The sequence below is a fragment of the Pogona vitticeps genome, chromosome 2 (assembly GCF_051106095.1).
Source record: "Pogona vitticeps strain Pit_001003342236 chromosome 2, PviZW2.1, whole genome shotgun sequence".
NCBI lineage: Eukaryota > Metazoa > Chordata > Lepidosauria > Squamata > Agamidae > Pogona > Pogona vitticeps.
This window is the reverse complement of record NC_135784.1, coordinates 153,550,114-153,571,847: the sequence shown is the minus strand read 5'-3', so window position 1 is coordinate 153,571,847 and position 21,734 is coordinate 153,550,114. Positions and strand designations below refer to the sequence as shown.

Sequence of the window (21,734 nt, the reverse complement as noted above, 5' to 3'; positions counted from 1 at the left end):
CACCTACTGCGAGTAGTGAAAGAATCCTGTCTCTGCAGCTCCACTCATCAGCAGGACCGGTCACCCTTATTAGTGCATATGCTCCAATACTGTCGTCTACAGCAGAAGTCAGAGAAAAATTAGTGCAGGGAAATCGCCCCAGAGGGAGACCACAGCTGTGATACAAGGATATCTGAAAGCGGGTTCTGAAGGCCTTAGGAATGGACCTCAACAGATGGGAAACCTTGACATCTGACCGTTCAGCCTGGAGGCAGGCAGTGCATCATGGCCTCTCCCAGTTTGAAGAGACACTGTCCAGGAGGCCGAGGCAAAGAGGTAGTCCCGAAACTAGCAAAATCAGGGAGCTGGACAGGGGACAGATTGCATTTGTCTTCAGTGTGGAAGGGATTGTCGCTCTCGAATTGGCCTCCTCAGCCACACTAGATGCTGTTCCAAGACCTCTATTCAGAGCACATTACCATAGTCTCTTTATACTGAAGGATTCCTACATAGATATGAGGTCTGGCCTCCAAGTGCTTTGCTTTCCTCCACCTATACCTGCAGTGAGGGGAGAAGAAAACAGAACTAGCCTTCCTGAGGAAGCCTGCTGCCCCCAGCTTTGCCTCTTCTCCAGCCCCCACCTAGCAATCAGTTCATCTGGCTGTGCAAGGGTCACCATGAACTCTGGCTCACTACATCCTACTGTCCGCTTCACTGATTGCTGAGCTCACTTTGCTTATCTTCTTGTGGAACTTTCCCGTGGAACAATAGCCTGGCACATCAGTCTTCGTTCAGTAAAAACAAGAGTTGTGTGGCATTATAAAGATACATCTTATGGAGTATAAAGTTTTATGGATGGACTGATGAACTACCACAAGTCTTGTTCTTGTTCTCACAGAGAAGCATCCTAAATTTGACAGACTATTGAGAGGGAATGAGGCTGCTAAGGCTATATTAATTTTAGAACTGCAGAGCTGGAAGGGATCCTATGGATCATTGAGTCTACCACCACCATGATCCCACCAAGAAGGCACAGTGGGGAACTGAACTCACAACCTCTGGCTCCACAGCCAGATACCTAAACCACCGAGCTTCCCAGCAATTGTTTTCTTCTATTCCCATGCATATACAAGGAGGAACAACAAGAGATGTAAATATATGGCATAGGTGGAGATGTTTCCAACAGTTAGTATAGTCACCCATTTCATAAACAAAGCTAGTCTTAATTTATGGTCCAAACACATCCCAAATAGCTAAACGCTGAATATTAATTTTGTTGATATCTTCAGTGAGAGAATACTTCAAATATCTTTCTGATGGACATAGTCATATATCATTGTGAACTGAATCAGCAACTCATAGATCATGTTGCCTGTCTAATCATTAAGCTCGGCATGTGATTCTTCTGCTGCCTGGGAGGCAAGATGGGTGGATGAGAATGTCATGCCAGGGTGGACAATTATGACCTCCCACATAATTACAGCTACCATCAGTCCTTGTTTGGTACAGCCAGTGATTAAAAATTGTTGAAATTATACTCTTAAAAACAACTGGATGTCCACTGTTGAATACTTTTTTTTTTAAAGGAACATGGTTCCTCGGTCTTTTGGCCCAGTACAGTTCAGTTCATAGTAAAAGAGTATGTCCAGCTTGAACACCTTGTTGGGCTGCACTACTCCGCTCAGTGTCATGGAACACCTTCCGAAGCTGCAAATCTTACCATGGTGCCATGCAGCTGCTTCCCAGACGTCAAAGCACAGCTCTGTTCCATGCATCAGTTCCCACAGTCCTTGAATTACCCTCTTTCCTCTTATTTTCCATCACTGACTGGAATCAACTGCAGAGGAAATTTGGGCAGCAGATGGTGAACCCCCTTTGGTCTACCTTTTTCTTCCAACAGGTAGGAAGGCATTCTTGAGTGATGGAATTTTGATTAAGCAAGTGGCCAAGGACAAAGGGTTAAATATGCAGCGTTTTCCTGCCATTTTCCAGTCTTTGCAACCAACCCTCACCCTACCCCACTCCAATGCACTCCAGCATTAAGCTGGTTTGCCCTTGAACCCTCTTCTTGAAATTAGTGAGAGGATTCAATCAAGCCCACTTTTGTTTTTCATTTGGGCTTTAAAACAACCCTGCTCAAGTTAATACACAACCATGCACTATAATTTGGATTGACACATCTCAAATTACAGCCACCCCATACAGGAGAGGGCCTATAGGCGTCTGATATAGGAAGTCGTAAATGGTTAAATATTTACTTTGTTAGTATTGTGCTTATATTGCTCTTATAAAAGCCCACACTGCGATAAAATCAGTCTTGATGGTGCTGCAATACCTTTGTTTTTGTCAACTTAGTGAAACAGACTAACATGACTCTTTGAACAAAATGTTTGGGGAAAGGCACCTGAGGATTTTCTAGCTCAGGACAGGAGCCAATATAGCATGACTGGCCCTGGGAGCTATAATGTCCTATGCTTGGCATTGGGGCTTTTGAAGTTCTAGTTAGACAGGAAATAGCCTTCATCAACCCCCACTCAGGTCACTTAACCGATTGCATAAACCTCCTACATCTGGCAGGGAGAAAGAAGTACATTTGCTTAAGGGAACCTGAGCAAAGGTGACAGTAGAGGGAGGGTGCTGCTATGTCAGCAAGCAAGCTACTGGTGTATCTCTCCTTATGGAAATAGTATTGAAATATGCAGTTGGGTGCACCTTTTTCCATGTTTAATTGTTATATTAATAAGGAATGAGGAATTTATATAGGTTGTATAGGTGAATATATACATACATATATACATACATACATACATACATACACCTATATATATATATAGGTGAATAAGGAATTTATATAGGTTGTCACAAAGACTCCTTTGTTGCAGGACTGACCCTGCCATTAAACAAATTGAGGCCACCACTTCAGGTGGCAGATTCTGGAGAGTCACCAGTTGGCTTCAGAGTAGACTAGGAGTTTGAACATGAGTCTTTCTGCTTCAGTACTCTAATTCCTCAGAAAGTGACAGGAGGGTTGAACTTTAGATTTCTATGCTCTGAGGTCCACCCAGTCAACTGGAGGCAAGTGAAAGAAAAATGATGGCCCAGCCTGGTGGGCATTTGCTAAGAATGAAACAGGGTACCTATCTCATTCAGCAATGCATGCTGTGTTTTCATTACCAAGTACTGTAGTAACCAGTTGATGTTGCCTCTGCAAGGTGACTGTTGCCCATAGCAGTTTGTTTTACTGTAGCACTGTCTGCCGCATCATGTCTAGCCTTTCCCAGAACCCACTAGGAACGGCTTGAAGGGACTCAAGTCGGATCTAGGTGCCTGGTATCTTCATGTCACTATTCTTGGTGCCTGGCTAATATTCCATGCCAACATTCTTATCACATGGGGTGGGTGGGTGGGTGTCATGATATCTTCTTAATGACAGAGATGCATACTCTGAAGGCCCAACTTCTAGAAAACCACATGCCCCTTACACGTCTGTTCTAAACAAAAACTAAAGGCAAGCCAAAATCTATCAAAGAGAGTGCTGCCCAAAGCCTCTGTCAAAGCATGAAAGTAGACAGTAACTATCCTGAAGCTAAATGCTTCCAAACAGTTACAGCATGCAAACGTGATTTTGTTATACTGTCTTGTGTTAGTTCAGATTTGAACTTTGCTCAAAACTTCTCACCAAAAGTGATATGAAAAGTGTTGCTTAGCTTTGCAGCCTTATGTAGCCAGGCATAAACAATGCTCGCTTGTTTTCAGTTTTACCTAGTAATGTTTATCTAATCTAGCTGGGCTTTATGTCCAATAGCTACATCTCAGCAGTGCTAAGCTGAAGACATGTTTCTTCCTTAGCTTCCTGCCACAGTTAAGACGGTTATTTGCAAAGTTGCTGACCAGGCAGAGTGTGCCAGCTTGGTAACCTTCACATAAACAAGAGCATTGGGCTATAATTAGTAACAATAATAGCAATGCCTTTTGTGACTGAAAAAGTATAAGAAGTTGATACTTCATAATGTTATTCATTTTGCAGTTGAAACTGCATAATGTAACTCTTTGATAGAGTTATTCTTTCTTGTGCTGATTGTGTGTTGTGCTTTTGTTTTGAGGCCATTAAAATAAATATCTCTATTTGTTGTATTACTCCATCACTCGTTACATACCTCCTCCCTTCACCATGAGAACTGATCTGAGGTGGTTGAATTTTCCTGCAGCTCAAATACAGTGGTGCCTTGACTTATGAACATCCCTACTTACAGCCATTTCGACTTATGAACAGCTCTGGTGGCAAAAATTTGTTTTGACTTGCGACTGGAGCTTCGACATTCAACCAGAAAAAAAAGTGGGGAAGGCGGGGAAAGCGGGAAGTTTGAACTTTCAGTTAACCGTTGTTTAGCGAAGAATCCTTGTCTGTACCTCATTCACCCCAGCAGTTAGAGAGTGTGGATATGGAGAGAGACTTCAGACTGCCAAATTTTGCAAGGGCTGCCCGTAAGTCAAAATGTTCGTAAGTAGAGGCACCACTGTATTAAATTAAAATTAAATGTGAAAATTAGAGCGTAATTTTTAAATGTAAAATTTATTATTATTATTCCATTCTGTGGCTCCTAGGGTTTGTGTACTGTGACCTTTCTTTTGTTTAAAACTGTGTGGGTTTAAAATGTGACTCCAAAGTCTTTTTGTTTTAAAATCAGAACATTTTCTGCAAGGGGCTGTGGTGGCTGGCATGCTGTAAAATGGGGTTTAGACTCCAAAGTCTTTTTGTTTTAAAATCAGAAAATTTTCTGTGAGGGGCTGCTGTGGTGGGCTGGCATGGTGTAAAATGGGGTTTAGACTCAAGTCTTGCCCCCCAATTGTCTTCGCTCTATCTTCTCTCTTTTTGTGCTTAACAGCACAAACCTTTGTCTGAGGGGTTTGTGTGCCCCAGTGATAACCTTCTTTCTTTCCTCTTTTCCCCATTGTTCCCTCCCTCCTTTCCTGCCCTTTTTTAACCTAAGTCATCTTAGGTTAAAAGAAGAAAAATTCTCCCCGTAGTGGTAGGGGATGGATTAACTGTTTTTGCATTAGTTCCTATGGGAACAAATGCTTCGACTCGTGACCGCTGCCTCTACATACAACCAAAAACAGCCAGAATGGATTAATCAGGTTTCAATGCATTTTAATAGGAAATGCTGCTTCGACTTACAACCATTTCGACTTATGACCATCTTCTGGAACGGATTATGGTCGTAAGTCAAGGCACCACTGTACCAAGCTGGTTAATATTTATAGACCTCAGAGGAACTGAGTCCTTAAAGTACTCTCTGTCCATGTTATGAAGTGTCTCCAGCCTTCAATTAGCCTTTAACAGTCCAAGGATGAACTAAGTTAAAAGTAGTTGATTTGAATGCTCTTAGGCTAATGGGACTCTCTGAATGCTTAATTTTGGAAGGATTCACAGGAACACCCAAATATTCTTTTCACCTTCAGGTTTTAAAAAGTAAATCTTCAGATTATGTGAAATATTTTGCAACTGCAATAAAGTAGTTGACACGCTGAAACTTGACATTCAGATATTGTTATTTAAGATATTTTACCCCGCCTTTCTCCTAAAAACGACTCAAGGCAGCTTATATCATTAAAAACACAGTTTTAGAAGCTAAAAACAGTAAACTGTTCAAATATAAAGAATTAATAAGCATCTATTAAAAATGTTAGGTGAAAAGGATTTTTAACATGTTACATACAATCCTTCTACGGATCCGGAGATACACCTTGGCACAGCTATACCTGGCCCATACTTGCTAGACTGGGACAAGGCCATCTTTCATAGGTGAAGAAAAGTGTGTGCTAACTCCTAGCAGTAATTTCAGATTTCAAATGGTAATTAAAAGTGATATTAGGGATTGCCTGAGGCTGCTGCCACCAACAGCAAGCCTCGCCCCAATCTCCTCTCCTCTCCTCTCCTCTCCTCTCCTACATTCTAACATGTAGTGCTCTCTAAAATGTCAATTTCAATTTGCTTTGCACAAATGTGAAGCTGATGCTCCACCATGGGGATTTAGCTTCTGCAGATAAAAGAGCCATCTGATCTTTTTACAGTGAAGCCTCTGTTTTGCCATGTACTTTTTCCGCCGTAAATGGGATCTTTTGTTCCTTTGCAGGAAAATTTTGGATCATGAGAGATGTGTTTGATTACATAAACCAACTCCTTTCCTTTAGAATTTGTAAACAGAGAATAGAACTTTTGTTTAATTGACCTTCTAACCATGGGAAACTCATAAAACAAAAATAGTGATCTGTTTTTGATAAGGAGGTAGTACAGTGGGGGACTATAAACCAGAGTATCTCAGGTATCAGGAAAACCATAAAACAAAGAGCAATAAAATTGGGAATATTACTTAATAAGTAATCATCAAGAAACTATATGGCAGTATTGGACTATTCGTATCCTAATAGAGGTACCGTATTCAATGCTAGCAAAGCAACTGAGAGTCTTTTGACACTAATGAACTGATTTTAGTCTGAGCTTTCACAAATTACACCCATTCTGTGCCTAAGGTTCATGTTCCACTGAATACAGTTAGACTTAAATTCTTATTAAGTACATACAGGATTGTAGAGTGAACATGGAAAATCTTTCTGTCTAAAAATAGTACTGTATACTGAAGTTATTGTATCAAAACTATAATTTGGAATAGAAAGTATGTGCCTCTGAAATGAGACATACCAGCAACTACAGGGTTATTGCCAAGGTCTTTGCTTGGTATGCTTTGGACTTTTACCAAGCTATTCCCGGACAGCAGTTCCATTTTGATTGGTTCTTTAACTTAACACTGGAAGCAACAGATGAAAGCAAACTCTGCCCCGGACTCTGCAAAAACGTATTTGCTTTTCCTCGGTGATTCTCTCTTCCTAACATGGAAGCAAGCTGCCTCGTTCTCCTGCTTAGAACATGTATCCAGATCTTTCTTCTCCCCATTTACCTGCTGTGGTACGTGGGAATATGGGGCTCTCTCTGCCACAGGGCCTTCCCATATTTCATGGCCGTGATATCAGTCCATTACAACAAGAAGATGAATGCCAAGAAGAAGGAACTTCTCAGCAACCTGAAAGATTTTGCAAGCCCTGCAGGCGAGCTGACCCTACTGGAGATTGGCACAGGAACTGGGACCAACTTCCAGTACTACCCGAGAGGATGCAGAGTGATATGCACTGATCCCAACCCCAACTTCAAGAAATTTCTTGAAAAGAATCTGTCTGAGAATCCACACGTAAAGCTGGAGCGTTGCTTGGTGGCACCAGCGGAGGACTTGCACCAAATACCAGATGCATCAGTCGATGTGGTAGTTAGCACTCTGGTATTATGCTCTGTGAAAAGCACAGAAAGAGTCCTGGAAGAAGTCTTGCGAGTGCTGAGACCAGTAAGTAACTCATGATATGGAAAGAGGATGGATAAGCCAGTAACTAGCATGCTAAACTAGGAATCCCTGAGTGTTGCAATGGGACTCTGGAGAAAGGCATGAATCCCTGCTGAGCAAGGAAATTCCCCTCCTCTGTCTCTGCTTGAACTGCCTCATAGGGTTGGGGTGGAGAGAGCCATGTTAAGCTGCACTGAGGTCATGAAAATAATGGTGTGAAATACACACAGATACAGGCTAGTTATATGGCAGATGACAGAAAAAGCCTTCTATATTATGTGAGCACAACAAAGTTTGCTTTTGAGCTGTTAACATTCACAGACCTGATCATTCTAGACCAGTAGTCAGGGAACAGGGGTAAATTACCCCAAATGGGGTAAAAATTAAAATCCTGGGGGTAATGAGGACAGTTGTGGAAGGCATTTTACCCCCAGCCATTTTATTTCCGATGATGCTGTGTGTAGGCGGCTGTTCTGTCGTGGGGAGAGCGAGCTCTGGCGAGGAACTGCACAGGGCACCCGCCTGCCCTCCTCAACTCCAAAGTGGAGGCGAGGGCGGCGTACCAGGCCAGCTGGACTCTTTGCCTAGTGGAACCCTGACCAAGGCTCTCCTTCCTGCCCGCACCCACCCACCTAGTGTGCCGGTGAGGAGGCCCCCTTCCCACCCCGCCTTACCTGAGCTGGCCCCATGGCGCCCGCCTCCCCTTGCCAAGGACACGCTTTCCCAGCGGTGTGGTGGCTCCAGACTGGCTGCCTGGGTGGTGGCCACAGGTCCCGGGTGAGCGCAGAGGCAGGGGGGGTCGGCCGTGGACGGGGGGGGGTAATGTCAACGTATATAAATTGAGGGGGGTAAAAAGGTAAAAAAGTTCCCTGACCCCTGTTCTAGACCCCCATTTTCTCCTGTATTTCCTAAATGCAAGCCTGCTGGAAACATTGCCAACGCCTTGAGAGGCATTCTCGATAGCACATTAGAGAGATTCCAAACATTTCTTTAGAATGCAGTCCTAAACATGCGTGTTCAGAAGTAAACCCCACTATGTTAGATATAATGCATCTCTAGGCAGATATAGGAATGTTAAAAACTACTACCTTTAAAAAATTTTAAGCTTCTCTCCTGTTATTAGATGCTTCTGTGAAACACAAAAACGAAGTTTTTAATATATTTGTATGTAGCATTTCAGTTGCCGTCTGGTAAAGTTGATCTAGCATCTATTTATAGCCCTTCCTCCTTTCCTCTGTGAAAGAGGCAGACAGACCAACACAGACAGAAAATGTGTGCTCTTTTGTTTGAAATATATTTTGGCTCCTTGCAATTTATTTCATAGAGTTATACATATTTTGGAAAGAGCTTGATATCTTGCTATCTTTTGGTACTGATCAGGAAAACTGACAAGACTGGAGAAAATTCTGCTCACTTAAACTGATGTTTCTTTTCTTGGTAAACTGACATAAACTGTCTCCTTTCTTTACTCTTTGGTAAAGAAACTTTTAAAAACTTCAGTAGATTCCATTTTCCATCAGCCTTGTCATCCCTTTTCCTGGCCTCCAGTAAAACTGGGGCAGCTTTCCTCTGAACCTTGCCAATTTTATAAAGAGCAGAAGGGACTGTGAAGGGAATGACAATGAGGGTAGAAAGACTAGGAATACCCATGCACTTGCATCTGGGAGTCCAATCAAATAATTCAAATGGTGGCTGGGAGAAGGAAAACTCCAATTTCAAACCTCCACTGCCTTGTGGCTATATCCACAAAGGCTTCAGGAGTTAACCTAGAGGCAAAATCCAGAGCTGGAGTCCCGAAGGCAGTTTGTGTCATTCTGCCAACTCCTGCGACGTTGCTTGAACCAGTTGTATTGGCTCTTGCCTTTCCATTGGACCACTTCAGCAACGTGGAGAGGGGGGATTTGCTGCTTGGGTAACAGCCTATCCTCCATACTACTTTACCCAGGCTTCATGCTCTGGAGAGGACACTTCTCAATACAGAGCACTTTACCATAGTCTCCCGAGACTGAAGGATGCCTATGATGATGGCTGGGATCTGCTGACATACATACCACTACGGTGCTCCAGTGAGGCTATGCCATGGCTGTGATGGAAAACCAAAAGCTTTCCATCCCACCTCACCTTCAGGCAGACCCCAGGGGAACTCTAGGGATCCTCTTCATCTTAGGAGGCCTTTGGGAGATGCAGGTTAGAAATGTCTTAGAACTCAATCACTCTAGCAATCAGTAGTTGCTGTGCAAAGTGAACAGCTCTCTGGGCAAGTGCTGCCAAACAGACACAGTAAATGCCCTTCACTGTACAGTAGAAAGCAATCCGTAAGAGTGCTTATCCAAAAATCTAAATGTCATTAACATCCATCTTATTTTATTTGTACAGGGAGGTGCTTTCTACTTCATGGAACATGTTGCAGGAGCTCCAGGCAGTTGGAGTCTCTTCTGGCAGCAAATCTATGCACCAGCGTTTACCATATTGTTTGATGGGTGCCATTTGACCAGAGAAACCTGGAAAGGCCTGGAAAAAGCTGGATTCTCAGAGCTGAAGCTACGACATATAGATGCCCCATTGAAGTGGAATCCTGCTAAGCCTCATGTCATAGGCTATGCTGTCAAGTAACTATATATTAAAGGCAATTAAACAAGTTTTCAAACACCAATGTATGAAGGCGATTGTATATCTTTGCGGCTGGAATTGGACATAGAGACAAAAGGGCTGAAAGCTGCAACTGAAACAACCTGAAACAACTTGGGGCTCAATAACACATCAAAATACTATCGGGTTTGCATCGGGTTTAGCATGCTTGAAATCCATTTAACAATTACACAAAGTACAGCTAAGCATACTTTTTTTTTGCCAGGGAGTGTGGCTTTTGTTCAGAAAGCAAAGTATTTTAAACAGCCAGGAGGGGGATGTTTATTTTAACTCATTTGTGAACACATTTTATTTTGAATTGCTTTTTGGCACATGTGCTTGCCTGTGTAGGACTAAATTGTATATGTAGGGTTTGTCAAGTATTGGATGTCAGGATCATGTTTTTCAGACTGCATGGTCACCTTGCAGTCTGATCTGTTATATATATACTTTCTATATAGAACTCTGATCTAGTGCTATTCCAGTTAAAAAATTGTTTTAAAAACCCCAAGCACTTGACTGCTGGAGAGCTCCATGAAAACAGGAACACCCTTCTGTGGCGGGCGAGCAAAACACGAAGAGGAGAGGTAGAGAGAAATGCTAGAGAAGGAAATAGGAGGCTCCAAGAGGAAAGTCAGGAAGCAGACCCCACAAAGCTCCAAAGGGACTGGTCCATTCTTCTTTGCAAGCCACAGTGGCAAAAAATTATGCAGTATGTGCGTGTGCATCCATGTGTAAGTCTAATGGTGGCATCAGTTGAGTGGGATTTCCTCTTCAGATGTAGCTGACAACTTGAAGAATCAAGTGCCTGTGCTTTTTAAAATTCTTATTATGAAATTTCCCCCCCCCACACACCCCAATATTATCTCTCTACTCCGTTCTTGTGAAAAGGGTTTGGGAAGGAGCCAACCTAATGATCTCAGCCAAGCAAAGTGGAACGATTGCCAGATGATCATTTGTGCTAATGCAACATAATAAACAAGGGGGTGTTTCCATGTGGCCTGGGTGATTTTCTGACTTCGCCTCCCCCCCTCCCTCCCTGGAATCCTTCTTCAGACGTCTTTACAGAGTTCACTTGAAGGGAGGGAAAACGAAGCATTCCCCAGCTTTCAGATATTTATATCTCCCTCTACCTACCTACCTACCTACCTACCCACCCACACACAAAATTGCCATATTGCTTCTAAATGCTGTAATTTGAAATTCCATGTAGTTCTCTGGACTGATATACAGAATCAGACATCAAATTCTCCCATTAAGATAGAGACGGACACAAAGACCATGTAACAATAAACCAACTTCAAAATACTTGAACCAACTCCTGATTTATTTCTGCAATGTAACCACACCCTTGGATGTGTTCCAGCAGGAAGGAATATTTCCTTCCCTTCATAGATTTTTGTTCCACCCCAAAGCAACCTTGGTCAGCATTTGCATCTGAATAAAAAAAGTGACAAGTCTGAATTATTTTATATTTACTAATATTTCACCTAATACTGGCCCATCTGTTTTTTCACCTGTTTTTCTGTAGAAAAGGGGAAGCTATGTGCCACCTAAGTGTAGAAAGAAAAAAATGTATTTGGAAGGGGTAATTTTCAGGAAGCTCTTTTGCAGACTGTTCTTCCATTCACACTGATAAAGCCAATGAATACTTTTGCTGAGGAATGAAATATATTCGTAAGGTGACCTTAGCAAGCTGGCTGATCTAGTCAAATTAAAAACTGACCCCCACCTATGCTTTTTTAAATCTTTACTGATATGAAAGCAAAGAACAAGACAAATTAGACTGCTGTAGAACTTTTCAAAGCTGGGATGTCAGATTTAATTTTTTTAAGGAACCCTGAATGCTATTTTATTGACACCTACATTTCTGTCTCAAAACATCAATTCTTCTAAGGGTAAATGGCTTTGAGTCTTATTTATATACCCCAATTGCCAACTGCTATTCATATGTTATCTAGGCATAATGAATCTCTTCTGTAAGAAGACATTTCTCCTTATTTTAACAGAGAACAATTCTCCACCAATATCAATCAGAAAATGTTAGAACATAAGCAAAGAATTGTTCTATAATGGGTTTACAGATCTCTTGAGTACTGGAGATTGTTGTGAATATTCAATCCAACATCTATTTTTTAAAGCAACTGTACAGATTCCTTTCACCACCTTCAGTGAAGTCTAACCAAAACTACTTCTTAGAACACTATCATCAGTTTGACTTTTTCATAGCATCAGCAGAGGACTTCTCTCTGTATACAGCAATCCATTGTTGTTGTAATTTAGCTATTGTGTTATGTGCCATGAGGTTGCTTCTAACTTATGGTGATCCTAACTCGGTTTTCAAAGTACTGCATGTGAAATGATCAAGAGGTGGTTTACCATTGCCCCTCCAGTCAGTTTCCAAGGTCAAAAAGAGATGTGAAACCAGGTATACTGAGTTGACACTTCACCTACTAAACCAGTGGTTCTTAACCTTTGTTACTCAGATGTTTTTGAACTGCAACTCCCAGAAACCCCAGCCAGCACAGTTGGCGGTGAAGGCTTCTGGGAGTTGCAGTCCAAAACTCCTGAGTAACCCAAGGTTAAGAACCAGTGTACTAAACCATATTGTCTCTCAAGTTTAGCTATTATTTAAATATTTTATTTCACATTTCTCCTTAAAAAAGACACAAGGCAGTTTGTATCATTAAAAGGCAATTGTTAAAAGCTAAAAGCAGTGAGCATACAAATATTAAAAAGAACCAAACACCACACTAAAATCACAGCTCTGTAAAATTACAGATCTGCAAAAGGAATCGTCAGAGCAGCTCTTCTTACAGTTACACAAGCCTCTCTTTTCAGGAAAGTGATGAGGGGAAGATTTCATAAATTGATTGAGATGCAATAAAAGTACAGTACTTAAAAACCAGACACCAAAAAAAGGAGACAGAAGCCCTGAAAACAATAAAGGTGTTATTTCAAGATGGTCTCATCTGCTACCCTGAAGGACATCACAACGTTCGGTGAATGCGAAAAACATCAGTAAGTTTATATTAACGTCTCTTTTATTTTCCTCACGTCATCCAGCCATGTTGAAAACCTACAGGGTTTCTTGCTTCGTTCTCTACTGGGCTGCCCAAACCCAGATGTTTAAGAGAGTGCAGTTCCACTCCCACAGACCCCAAAGGAGGGGAGACCCAGCTCCCGCCATGCTCAGCATCGCCCTCCTGGCTTTTGTCTCAACAGCCCCAAGGCCGAAGGCTGCCCTCCGCCGCCCACGAGCAGGGTGGGAGCCGCGAGCGAACACAAGAGGTGCTCACGCGCCCCTTGAAACCCTTCGCGCGCGGCACGTGATGCTCAACGTCCCGCGGGGACCAAGATACGAAACGAGCAGGAGACTTCCGCCATTTTGGTTTAAGACTAGACGATGGGGCAGAGTGTTTGCCCCGCCCTTGCTTCATTTTTGGCTCTGTGGGTACTGCTAAGTGAAGCCCAGCCCAAAGTCGTGTCCTCCGCGATCGCTACAGAGGGTGAGCTTAGTTTTCCCACCCCTCCCGGCAGGAGGCGTCGAACAAACCCAATCCGGCCGAGACGCCTCGTCTGCTTAAATAGCGGCGCGCTTCTAAGGCCGAGGAAGGAAGTGCGCCTGCGCATAAGGTGCTCCAGGGGTGGGTAGAAAGGAACACTCCAAAACTACAAGTTCCGACAGCCTCTGGTAGAAGCGAGTGACGTATGTTTGTGGGCGTGCCAGCGCATACGAATACGTAGTGCCTGGCGGTGTGATCTGTGCGATATCTTTGGAACTCATTCCCTTTGAGATGCTATTTATGGGAGCTGCTTCGAACTACAGTAATTGGAAGATTCCCAGGGGAGGGAGGACTTGTCTACATACCGGTTGTGGAGCGGGCTAAAAAAGAGTCACGAGGAGGTCCGGTATGCCATTTGGTGAGAACTTCCCGTCCATGGCATAGGGCACCAAAGCGACCCTATTAGGTCCCCACCAGATCACTGTCAAAGCGGGAGGAGGCAACCAGTGGGATGTCTGCCTTTTTTTAAAGAGACAGTTGAGAAAAGCAAGCAAAAATTCTCCAGCTGCAGGTGGTCTGCTTGCCCCCCGTTTAGTGTTCATTTCTTTGAAATAGTTTACCCCACCTTTCACTTTAAAAAGGACCCAAGGCAGTTTGCCTAATTAAAAGACAAAATTTAAAGCTTAAAAAACCCCAAGTATATAAATACTAAAAAGAATAAAATAAATGCCACTCTAAGAAGTTATAAATGAAAGCAATACTAAAAACGCATTCAGAGCAGTAAGGCACAACAATCTATTTAAAAATCCCACTTAGCCAGCCTGTTGAGTAAAGCTTGCCTAAAGAGAAAGGTCATCAGTTGCTTGTGAAAGGGAAGCAAAGATGGAGCCAGCCTGGCCTCTTGTGGGAGGGAGTACCAGAGTACGGGAGCAGCAAAAGAGAATGCCTTGTCCCCACCAAATGCACCTAAGATGGTGGGATGAAAGAAAGGCCTATCCTGATCTTAACACTTGAGCAGGCTCATAAACGGAGATGCAGTCCTTGAGATAGGTAAGGGGTTCAGTTCTCCAAAGGCAACCTCTCTGCTGCTGCTCTGCTTGTCCCTTTTAAAAAGCAGGAAGGGAGATACACATAGGGGGATTGGGCTTTCCAAAAGCTGGCTCCTCATACTTTCTTTAAAAATTAAACCATTCCATGGTGCTGAGGAAGTGTTTTGATTTGCCTATATTTATGAGAGATGGCAAGAATAAACATAGACATCCTGGACATCAGTGAACTAAAATGGACGGGAAGGGGTGAATTCAATTCAGACAATTACCATATCTACTATTGTGGACAAGAATCCTGTAGAAGAAATGGAGTAGCCCTCATAGTCAACAAAAGAGTGGGAAAAGCTGTAATGGGATATGATCTCAAAAATGATAGAATGATGTCAATACGAATCCAAGGCAGACCTTTCAACATCACAGTAATCCAAGTTTATATACCAACCACTGATGCTGAAGAGGCTGAAATTGACCAATTCTATGAACACATACATCACTTTCTAGAACTGACACCAAAGAAAGATGTTCTTCTCATTATAGGGGATTGGAATGCTAAAGTGGGGAGTCAAGAGATAAAAGGAACAACTGGGAAGTTTGGCCTTGGAGTTCAAAACGAAACAGGGCAAAAGCTGGTAGGGTTTTATCAAGGGAACAAGCTAGTCGTCACAGACCTGGAGCTGATTGTGGCTCTGATCATCAGCTTCTTATAGCAAAACTCAAGTTTAAACTGAAGAAAGTAGGAAAAACCACTGTACTAGTCAGGTATAAGCTAAACCAAATCCCTTCTGAATACACAGTGGAAGCAAAGAACAGATTTAAGGAACTAGATTTGGTGGACAGAGTGCCTGAAGAACTTTGGACAGAGGCTCGTGACATTGTACGGGAGGCAGTACCAAAAACCATCCCAAAGAAAAGGAAATGCAAGAAAGCGAAGTGGCTGTCCAATGAGGCCTTACAAATAGAGAAGAGAAGGGAAACAAAATGCAAAGGAAATAGGGAAAGTTACAGAAAGTGGAATGCTGACTTCCAAAGAATAGCAAGGAGAGACAAGGGGGACTTCTTAAATGAACAGTGCAAAGATATAGAGGAAAATAATAGAAAAGGAAAAACCAGAGATCTGTTCAGGAAAACAGAGATATTAAAGGAACATTTTGTGCAAATATGGACATGATAAAGGACAAAAATGGTAGGGACTTCACAGAAGCAGAAAACATCAAGAAGAGGTGACAAGAATACACAGAGGAATTATACCAGAAAGATCTGGCTGTCCCGGACAATCCAGATAGTGTGCTTGCTGACCTGGAGCCAGGCATCCTGGAGAGCAAAGTCAAGTGGGCCTTAGAAAACATGGCTAACAACAAGGCCGGTGGAGGTGATGGCATTCCAATTGAACTATTTAAAATCTTAAAAGATGATGCTGTTAAGGTGCTACACTCAATATGCCAGCAAGTTTGGAAAACTCACCAGTGGCCAGAGGATTGGAAAAGATCAGTCTGCATCCCAATCCCAAAGGAGAGCAGTGCCAAAGAATGCTCCAACTACCATACAACTGCACTCATTTCACATGCTAGCAAGGTTATACTCAAAATCCTCCAAGGTAGGCTTCAGCAGTATGTGGACCAAGAACTCCCAGAAGTACAAGCTGGATTTCGAAGGAGCAGAGGAACTAGAGACCAAATTGCTAACATGCGCTGGATTATGGAGAAAGCCAGAGAGTTCCAGAAAAACATCTACTTCTGCTTTATTGACTAAGCAAAAGTCTTTGACTGTGTCGACCACAACAAACTATGGCAAGTTCTTAAAGAAATGGAAGTGCTTGACCACCTTATCTATCTCCCGAGAAATCTATAATCTAAGCAACAGTTAGAACTGGATATGGAACAACTGATTGCTTCATAATTGGGAAAGGAGTATGACAAGGCTGTATATTGTCCCCCTGCTTATTTAACTTATATGCAGAATACATCATGCGAAAGGTAGGACTGGATGAATCCCAAGCCAGAATTTAGATTGCTGGAAGAAATATCAACAACCTCAGATGATACCACTCTGATGACAGAAAGTGAGAAGGAATTAAAGAACCTCTTAATGAGGGTGAAAGAGGAGGGCGCAAAAAATGGTGTGAAGCTCAACATCAAACCAGATGTTGAGAAAGTGTGAAGGCAAGAGGAGAAGGGGATGACAGAGAATGAGATGGTTGGACAGTGTCATCGAAACTACCAGCATGAATTTGACCCAACTCTGGGAGGCAGTGGAAGACAGGAGGGCCTGGTGTGCTCCGGCCCATGGGGTCACGAAGAGTCGGACATGATTTAACGACTAAACAACAATAACAAACATATTTATGGGGGCAGCTTCCAGCAAACTGGAAATTTCCCAGGTGGGTGAGGGCTTGTCTCCCTACTTGTTTTGGAGTGGGCTAAAAAAGGATCACTATGAGGTCCAGTAGGCCATTTGGTGCCATTTGAAGCAACTCTCTTATTAAGCAAAAAGGGAAAAAAAGCATGCTGCTTATTAAGCCACTTAATGATGTGGTGACGCTGGGGGTTAAACCACTGAAGCCTCTGTGCTGCAAGGTTAGAAGGCCTGCAGTCATAAGATCGAATCCACGTGACGGAGTGAGCCCCCATCGCTTGTCCCAGCTCCTGCCAACCTAGTGGTTCGAAAGCATGCAAAATGCAAAAATGCGAGTAGATAAATAGGTATCACCTTGGTGGGAAGGTAAACGGCATTCCATGTCTAGTCACGCTGGCCATGTGACCATGGAGGATTGTCTGTGGACAAACACTAGCTCTATGGATTGGAAACAGATGAGCACCGCCCCCTAGAGTCGGACACGACTGGACAAAAGGGAACCTTTACCTTTTTAATGATACTGAAGATTAAAAGAGGAAGGCTTCCTTTGGTCTGTTCTCATTGATCACATGTGCTGAAAATGAAACAAAGTAAAGCAACCCTACCTACACACAAAAAAAGTAGAAACCCCTTGACAGTGGCCAGAAAGGTACAAGCAGAAACTTTCTGGGAGCAGGTAGTGCACGCCAATAAAGAGGTCATTTGATTGCCATCTTTAAAAACACACCAACACATCCTTGCAGGAGCCCAAATACCTGTCTGATCTTACTCTCAGTCCCGGCATCCGACCTGCCTTCTGTTTCTGTTCAAGACATGTTCGTGAGGATTCCCGTTTGGTCTAACAGCATGGATACTCTTTGGGGACCTGGATGGAAAGATTCCCAAATAGATGGAAAGGTTGCTTTAAGAAAGATCACTCCAACCAAAGCAACCCTTTCCAATGCAGTCAGATGTGATCCTTTCTACTTAGCTGATCACACTCTCAGTCTGAATTAAGTTAAGCCAGTCCTTTGGTTTGACAAGGGATTTGACTAATTTTAACAATTTCAGCAAGAGCAGAGTAGCGCACATGATCTGGGGTGGATAATTTGTCAGGAAAGCAAGTGTATGGGGTAGGAGCCAAGAAGCAGAATACATATTCACAAACCACTCGGGACACCACAGAGTCCACTAAGAGAGGGACATTGAGGCTCTGGTACTGTTATAGCCTGCCAGCAAGGATGTCCCTCAAAAGAGCATGCTTCTGAATTAATCTCTGGTGTATTGTTTTGCGAATGACAATATAGATGTGGTCATAAATAACAGATCTGCTAACTTTAGAAGAACTTCTGCAGGGTAAGTCCTGACATGGGGGAAATGATTTGCCTTTCCTTCCTTTCCTCTAGTGATCTTTGGGGCATACTTTGGATGAATGCATACACAAAAGGAATAAATCAGCCAAAATTACTTCCTGTTAGAAAACATATGTTTATGAAACTGATTCAGTTGTCTGTGTACACATTTATCATCTTACAGGGCAAGAATAAATAATGTGTGCAGATCATGTATCAAAATTACAGAATGGTCTGCAAATGCAATGTTAAGAATTATTCAAAAGCTGAACAAATATAAAGGCTTCTGAAAAGGGTCTCTTCCTGTGGCATCCTTTCCAATACAGACGTTAATGCATGGCAGCTTTGTATTATTGCTGCTATATAATATGTCATTAAGTTGCTTCCTACCCATGGCAACCCTGTGAATAAGTGACCTCCAGCTTTGCAGGCACTTCAGCCTAACTTGTCTGTCTAACAAAGTGGTCCAGGATCTTAATGGCTATGCCGAATGTCTCAGTTTAAAACAATGGCTTTATTCAGAATCTAGTTACAAATACAATCAAAGGTGAATTACATTTTATTGACAAGCATTGCATCTCACTGCTATAACTTTTGATTTCTAGAATGTGGCACCAGGCCAGTTGTGAATGATGTAGAAGAGGGTAGTCGGATTATCGGTGGACATGATGCTCAGCTTGGTGCATGGCCATGGCAAGTTAGTCTGCAAGTCTTCTTCAGAAGTGTAGGATATCGCCATATTTGTGGTGGATCTTTAATTAATAACAGCTCAGTGCTTACAGCAGCCCACTGCATTAGAAATTATGTGTATGTATATTTCAATTGAAAGTCTTTTTCTATGTGTTAATTCTGAGACTTATATTGAATTAAACAAAGCATTGAACTTTGAAATAGGCATCTACATTTAGGTACAGTACTTGGAACATAATAGCCTCTATCATATACTACCCTGTTTCCCTGAAAATAAGACCTAACCTGAAAATAAGCCCTACTATGATTTTTCAGGATGCTCGTAATATAAGCCCTACTCCCAAAATAAGCCCGTTAAGTGAAAACCCGCCCTCCACCATTGTGCAGCAATCAGAAGATGACATGACTATTTGAATAAATGTAGATTGTTGTACATGAAAAAATAAAACATCCCCTGAAAATAAGCCCTAATGCATTTTGGACCCTGTCTTATTTTCGGGGAAACATGGTATGCTTATACTAGCTCTACTTCCTTCCTGCTTCCTTAACCCTGCATTTATTCCACCCAAAGACGTACTGTAATTGGTGTCTAAAGACTTCGCACTGTTATTTGAAAATGTTGCTGCATTCAAACAACTGCTCATGAATGAACTACCTCCTTCTGAATTGCTATGCTAGACCAATTTAAAAGGCACTGTTAGGCTATACTGTAGGATTTCTAAAAGTATTTACTTACCATTTGGGGGCCCTAGGCAGAGGTCCACAAAATGATAATTGTCTTTAAGAATGGCTACAGGAGGAATCCTAGGAAGATCATCTCTTATGTTTTTGTGACTTCAGACGTGATTGTGCATGTTTTCTATGCCTTTCTTGCCTTCTCCCATATCTGAAATAATGTCAATAGTAGTGTAAGTTTTTGAATACCGTATTAGTTTTCAGATTGTAGGAGTTACTATACTTGTCCAGGGCATGTGTGCTTTAGAATTAAAGCAAGACATGTTTTATAGTGTGTTTGCAAATTGTATGATAGTGTAGCCTGCTGAGTCCTTAGAGACTAAAAAAGTCTTTATGCCATAGAATAAAACATTTTTTGTAGTAAGGAGTTCCTGTATTTCTACAAAACAGAAGAGTTATTTATACAGAAGCATGTATTTTCTGTGAGGAAAATTATACTTTAAACTTCAAAAATAATCTGAGAAAGTGCAGTCAAGCAAAATGAGTAAAACTATAGCACTTTAAGGAGTGTAAGTATCTCTCTTTTCAGAGAGACAGAAATTAAAAAGGGAAATCTGATCAATATTATTTTCACTTCATTCATTCATGGCCATTAGTGCCACAGCTCTATTCTGAATAATTTACTAGCAGTTAAAACAAACTACACAAAACAATAAATACTAAATTACAGCACAAACAACAAAAGTATAGTCTAAAGAACTTAACAATGGCACTAAACCAATTTTCAGACTGAAGTGAAACTGGAGGTAAGGCATTCAACCGGGTCTATGTGATAGGCCTCCCCGAAAAGTACTGTAGTTTAAAAAAAACCTGCCTCCTAAGTGAGTACATGGAGGGGGCCAGGCACAGGTCCTCTGGGAACCAATTCCATATCAGTGCTGCTGCTGAGAAGGTCCTACCTCTAGATGACTTTTGGGCCTCCTCTCCACAGAGGAGTCTGGCCTGAGACCTGGTGAGTCGGGTAGATGACATAAGGGAAAGACACTCCAACAGGTAATGTGGTCTACCCTGGAACTCTAGGAAACATATATAGGCCTCTTCTATGTTTTTACTCACAGTACCATTTCTGTAGTATTTATTAATATTATAAATTTTCTTCTGTCCTAGGAATCCAGATATTTGGAGGGCCGTGATTGGCTTGCATAATCTTTATAAAGCTCACTCCTATACTGCAAAGTACCAGATCAGAGCTATTGTGGTCCATTCAGATTTTGAATTTGGGACATATGACAATGACATTGCCTTGTTTAAACTAATAAAGTTTGTCGAGTACAATGATTTCATCCAGCCTGTCTGTTTACCTAACACTTATCTTCACCTCACAGCTAAGATCCCATGTTTCATAAGTGGATGGGGACGCACAACAGAGAGTGGTAAATCTTTTATTTTTCCTTCATTGCTAAGGATAAGTTATTTATTTATCTTACACTGCACCCTTGTGTATGGATAGAAGTCCAATCAAATTCAATGAAATATACTTTGCTGTGAGTATATTTGGAACTATTATTATGTATTGGAATGACTCTCCTATTTGTCCCACCCACTCTTCGCAGTCCAGAATGTTAAAAACTGTAACACTAAGAAATGCCATGAGTGAACATCAGGAACCAGGCTTTTTCAGTTTTGGCCCCACACCTCTGGAATGAACTTCCAGAAGAGGTTCACCAGGCCCCTTCCTTTCCAGTCTTTAGGAAGTTAATTAAAACAGAACTCTTTATAAGTTGCCTTTTATTTTAGTGATTTTTCCTATGATGTCCAATGTTCTAAATTATTTATCTAAAGATAGATTAGCTAATTTATTCATTGATCGATCTTACATTGCATATTGCTTTGTATTTGTTTTCTTTCTTTGTGCTTTCCTGTAAACTACCCAGAGAGCGTGTTGCACTTTGGGGCAGTATATAAGTTGAAATAAATAAATAAAATTCTTAATAAGGAAACAGGTTTGCCAACAAGTGTACATGCATCATAGGGAACTTCAGCATAAATACTGTAAAACAAGAAACAGCCCTTACTATGCTTTTTTCTATGTACTGGATATAGAAAGCTCTTTCCATCTTTCAGTGGCAG

The 21,734-nt window shown here is 41.9% G+C and overlaps 2 protein-coding genes across 4 annotated transcripts in view; both read left to right on the top strand.

The window, feature by feature from the left end:
- Positions 1–3,426: 3,426 nt before the first annotated feature.
- LOC110074168 (thiol S-methyltransferase TMT1A) lies at positions 3,427–11,309 on the top strand. Its single transcript, XM_020784102.3, has 2 exons — positions 3,427–7,376; positions 9,750–11,309. The coding sequence occupies exons 1-2, from the start codon at positions 6,873–6,875 to the stop codon at positions 9,984–9,986; spliced, it is 741 nt and encodes a 246-aa protein (XP_020639761.3). The 5' UTR covers positions 3,427–6,872; the 3' UTR covers positions 9,987–11,309.
- A 1,860-nt stretch (positions 11,310–13,169) lies between these two features.
- The window catches only part of LOC140704617 (transmembrane protease serine 12), a 13,330-nt gene continuing 4,765 nt past the window's right edge, over positions 13,170–21,734 (top strand). Inside the window, exons 1-3 of one of the 3 annotated variants that reach the window (XM_078384413.1) lie at positions 13,170–13,648; positions 18,845–19,046; positions 20,772–21,037. In XM_078384413.1, the coding sequence (XP_078240539.1) occupies positions 13,408–13,648; positions 18,845–19,046; positions 20,772–21,037 (709 nt within the window). In that variant the 5' untranslated portion in view covers positions 13,170–13,407. The other 2 variants (XM_072990910.2, XM_072990911.2) reach the window with 2 other exon arrangements.